Source organism: Pagrus major, chromosome 4 (genome assembly GCF_040436345.1).
Source record: "Pagrus major chromosome 4, Pma_NU_1.0".
Taxonomy (NCBI): domain Eukaryota; kingdom Metazoa; phylum Chordata; class Actinopteri; order Spariformes; family Sparidae; genus Pagrus; species Pagrus major.
Genome location: NC_133218.1, coordinates 34,878,905 through 34,884,024, shown reverse-complemented (window position 1 = coordinate 34,884,024; position 5,120 = coordinate 34,878,905). Strand labels below are relative to the sequence as shown.

Here is a 5,120-nt window from a genome sequence, read left to right as displayed (position 1 = left end):
CCGCCGTGGAAGAAAAGAAAGTCGCCTGGATATTCTCATACGCCACAAATAATCGTCGTGTGTGCGTCCGAGCTCGCCAGGCGCACGAAAATCCGAGTAAAACGCCGTTTTGCACGGGGGACTCGTTTGCGTAAAAGGAATGCGGGGATGAAGACGGGATGCGCTGCGCCTCTCTGGAATGTGGTTAATGCTGCAGAGAAACAATGATTGCGACCAACTCAGCAAGGGGCTGCCGGCTCTGAAAAGAGAATAGTTTGGAGAGAAGGGGACGTCTGCATTCATCCCAGGCAGACTAAAATACCGCACAAAAGCACGCCTCACCTGGTCCGACTCCTTTTACACCAGGAATAAACTGCAGTGGATTTAGGAAATATGGAGGACGAAGCTTAAAGTTTATGCACCTTATTTTTTTTTTTTCTCTCTTTAGTCTCATCTCTGATTATATAAAATAAAGATATCCTCAGGTTGTCCTCGCATTTTAAGATCATGTCCAAGTATCTGACTGTGCCGTGGGTCCTTTTGGGAATGTTATGTAGGAGTATCAAAGGCATGATTAAATAGACTCTTCTAACCTTATATTTGGCTGCATAGAAACATGTTGTGTGCAGTCATTTCAATTGGGAAATGAATAACAAGCAGTGGGGGGGAATGATTGTGTGGCCACAAATGGAGGCCAAGGTTAACTTTAAATTGGTGTTATTGCAGATATGCTATCAAACCAGGCTATTGAGAGTCTATTGATCTATCCATAAAAACCTTAAAGTCAACATTTAATCCAGGTCAAGAGTCAAACAAACCACATTTTCCTTTGAAGGTTTTATTCATCATTTCAGAACATTTCACATGAACAACAGCATTTTTAAAAAAAAGACATGTATTAGGTTATTATCAATCTTTAGACCTTTAGAAATGTTTGTCCAAAGTCTAACTGTTGTGAAAGAGAAGAGGTAGCATTTGGCCTTTAGTCTCTGACAGGGACAGAAACTATAGGATGTAAAATTAAGACGTTACAGTACAGAGATGGTATGATCATCTTCACATGTGATGGGGTGTTGGAGTTAGTCTGTAAACAGCTGCTTAATAGCTAATTAATATCTGAAGAACCTGCCAGTGAGCTGCTTTGTCCTTGACATATTAAGACTTGGGGGGACTTGGTTTGGCAACAGGAGGGTGGCCAGTTCAAACCACATTGTGGAGTGTTGTGTCTACCTCCTAGGCACTGTCGAGGTGCCCTTGAGCAAGGCACCAAACCCCTAATTGTTTGGGGAGCACCGCTATGTGGCATCCCCAGCATCTGTATGCATTTCTATGTAAGTGTAAACTGCATAATAGAGGGGAAAGAATTGAATCCCCCCCCAGGGATTATCGAAGTATTTCTTAATTCTGATTTTTAAGTCTTGATACAATCTCACGTTTGGCATTTTGGAAAATATCAGAATGATGTTTTTTTTTGCTTGAGCTGGTGCTTTCGCTCCTCATCAACTGCCAACAAGAGGAAGGAAAGAGAGAGCCACAGCAACAAAGGCAGCAACACACAGGATGTCTAGTAGTAATCGACTGAGGTAGGAGCTGTGAGGTTTCTTCCCATGGCCTCTGCTCCTGAACCATCGTACAACCTCATCCAGGTTGTGCTCCTGGGGCTCATAACCGAGCTCCGCCTTAGCTTTTGCCATGCTGAAGTAATGCGTCACGCCAGTTTTATACACCTCCGTACGTGTCAGCAATGGCTGGAAGTTATAAAAGGGCCCGATGAGGTGGTGAATCATTTCTGTGAGGAAGGCAAAGAAGTAAATGAGAGAGACAGGAAGGCGTACTTTGGGGAAAGGATAGCCCAAGCCCTCTACCAGAGGTCTGAAGAATTCAAAATTGTTAACAGGCCTGCCATCTGAGATAAAGTAAGGCTGGCCGGCAGAGCGGTGCTGCTGCTCTGCGGTCAGGGCCTCTGCAGCGAGCTCATGTGCCGACACGAGGTTGTCCACATGGACAAACTCCACCAGGCTGCTGGCTTCACCGTACACAAACCTGAAGATCCCCTTCTCTATGTAGCCAACTATCCTGGGCAGGTGCCTCTGCTCACCAGGCCCGTAGATTCCTGCAGGACGCAGCGCGCAGCTTCTCAGCACCCCGGAGCCGTCCTGCAGCGCTGTGCCGTTAGCTTTCAGCACTGCCATCTCAGCCACGGACTTGGTTCTGGAGTAGTGGTCAGGGTGAAGATGGAGAGGTAGATAAGGGAGGCTTTCATCCCCGTTCTCTATCACTTGGCCTCCGAACACCACGTTGAAGGTGCTGGTATAAACCAGCCTGGACACTCCATGTTCGACGCAGGCCTTCAGGACGTTCTGCGTGCCTTGAACATTCACCGCCTCGATCAGGTGCCGGTTCAGCTGCTCCCTTCCGGACATGCCGTAGGAGGCGATGTGGAATACACAGTCCACACCAGCGATAGCCCTCTCAACGTCTGCATATTCACGTATATCTCCTTGAACAAACACAACGTCCTCTGGCACTTCTTGGTTTGGAGAGATTGTGTCGAACAGGATGATTTTGGCTCCTTTTTTATGCAGGGAGCACGCCAGGCTGCAGGGGAAATTAAAACATGAATTACTCTGCAGGAAAATTCATTAAAAGCCTTAAATTTTGACAATTTAAAATAGTAAATCTATGAGGAAAAACTACAATAACTGCATGCATTTCTACATTCAAATCCACCACAGTCGTGTGGCAGCCAAAGATCCAAGTTAACAGAGATATCTGGTGTGATAACGCCACCTTGTTGTGGCAGAGCAGCGTGACACCACAAGGCCACTGAAATCATTACTGTGAGGTTTTACTGACAGTGAAAAATGTACATTTTATTCAGGGTTCCCACTCGTTTCTAGAGATCATTATCCAGGACATTTCCAGTGACGATCTAGCTGCTACGATGATGCCTTTCCCCCCATTTTGAACTACACAAACTACACAACTGCGTGAAGTTTTGCTTGCATAAAGAGCAATAGCAAATATACAAAAATAAAGACACTGTATTGTGTAGTTTTGGGGAGTTTAAATAACCTTCAAGGACATTAAACTTTTTTTCCATGACTGGAAAACTGGTCAACTGTTTTTTCCCAGGTTTTCCAGGGGCGCGTGGGAACACCTGGTTATTGTGTAATAATCAGTAAGACTTAGTTCCTACCGATAACCAAAATAGCCACATCCCCCAGTTATCAAAAACGTGTCTGTACGTGCATTTTCCATTGCAGGAGGGTGAATCTAAAAGAGAAAGATTGGACATATTATTAGAAAAAAAACACACACATAATGTTTAGAAAAGTTCACTGTCAGAATCACACAGTCAAGGTAATGTCACCTAACCTGCAGCCTTGTACTTGAGCACTTAAAACAGTTTATATAAATGCATTAATATTATTTCTAAGTTGACAAGGTAAAATAATGCATTGCAGCTTTAATTGCAGGAGTTATTCAATGCCATGCGTCAAACAATGCCTCCAGGTACAGTGCTAACAGTGGCTGCAACCACAGCCTGCTCTGAGCTAGCTTACCACTGCTTCCCTGTCGGTACCAACCTCGACACAAGTTCGGCTAGAAAAACGGAAATATCTGTCGAATATCACTCATTCAGAACTCTGCTATCGCACGAGAGGTTCGGCACCGGTGTCCTCCTTCCTGGCTCGGTGCCGTACGTGCTTTTCGTTACGTAACTTACGCAGAAATCGCCGGATATCGCTCTGCAATTGGACGAGCGTCACGACGTACGAGCTGAGGCGGCTGCGTCAAGTGGGCGTGGCTTACAAAGAGGCAGGAAGTGAGGTGCGTGACTTTCACAATAGAATGAATGATACGGTGAGTGATTTTAATTTGGCTTTAAAAATCCTACTTGAATATTTAAAAAAATTAGCAGTCAATTAATCATGTGTTTTCAGTATTATCATGTCGCATTTGTCATTGTATGCGTTCTAATTTCTCGTTTCTCGCCAATGAGGATTTTATTTTGAAGCTTATTACCGGACGTTTGCTTGATGCGCTCTGTCTGCAAGTCGTCCGACGTGCACCTCATGCCATAAGAGATTTGTTGAAAAATGTTTTCAAGTGGTAACATTTTGTATTTGGTCACTGTGCTATGGTGGCCCTGAGGGTCAAAACACAACAGCATTACAGAAAACCTAATATACAGGGAAAAAAACAGTACTGCAGAAAACACAACAATATTACAGAAAACACAACAGCATAACAATAAACACAACAGCAGAAAACACAACAATATTACAGAAAACACAAGAACATTACAGAAAACTCGACAATATTACAGTAAACACAACAACATTTCCATAAACACAACAACAATATATCATTATTTAACACCTGTTACATAGGGAAGCACATAAGTAATGGAAGTAAAGGCTCAACTCCAAACTAGGTGTTTCAGGCAGTGCAGGAGCAATGTCTTCTGTGGGGGAGAGTAACTCCCTTTGGTGTGAACTTTGGGTTTTTTTTACTTCGCAGACTTTTACATGCACAAAAATGCTTCATAACACAATAAAAGAAAAGGGGGGAAAAAAACCCAAAGCATCATATAACCTCTTTAAAGCAATTCTGTTGTTTCTTACCCTTGGCTTTGTTCATCCGGTATACCTGCTATATGGTTTGCTGCTCTGTACCCTACTTACTTCTGTTGGTACAGAGAACACAGACGTGGGATCGAAGAAGGTTTGTAAAGTCGAGTCCAATCCTAACCAGTTACCAGCTTCACGGTTTCTGTCATGAGCCTAATATCAGCTCTAACTTGAATTCACCTGAAAATTAAAATCTTGAAGGTCAGAACTCAAATAAATTGTTCACAGTGGCCCAAATCCACTTCCATATAATTCTGTGACTGGATATGTTGTTGGTGTTCCAAAAGTTTTTACAAATAAAAAAAAATACAGTATACAGTATAATTATATAATGTTTTAGAATATAAAATAAAATACTGGTTGAGTGACGCCCTCTAGTGGCTGGTTGTCTGTGTTGAACTTGAGCTGCACTGGTCTGTTTCCATCTCTGCTTTGCATCACCTGTTTATCATCATCATCATCATCATATATATATATATATATATATATATATATATATATATA

The 5,120-nt window shown here is 42.9% G+C and overlaps 1 protein-coding gene across 2 annotated transcripts; it reads right to left on the bottom strand.

The window, feature by feature from the left end:
* Positions 1-809: 809 nt before the first annotated feature.
* On the bottom strand, positions 810-3,759 carry sdr42e1 (short chain dehydrogenase/reductase family 42E, member 1). Of its 2 annotated transcripts, none has more exons than XM_073465259.1 (3): positions 3,570-3,759; positions 3,179-3,255; positions 810-2,577 (listed from the first exon to the last, which is right to left on the bottom strand). In XM_073465259.1, exons 2-3 carry the CDS (start codon positions 3,238-3,240, stop codon positions 1,479-1,481), a joined length of 1,161 nt encoding a protein of 386 aa, XP_073321360.1. In that variant the 5' UTR covers positions 3,241-3,255; positions 3,570-3,759; the 3' UTR covers positions 810-1,478. The 2 variants fall into 2 exon arrangements, with proteins under 2 accessions (XP_073321360.1, XP_073321359.1); XM_073465258.1 differs by having other exon boundaries at positions 3,546-3,676.
* Positions 3,760-5,120: the final 1,361 nt, after the last annotated feature.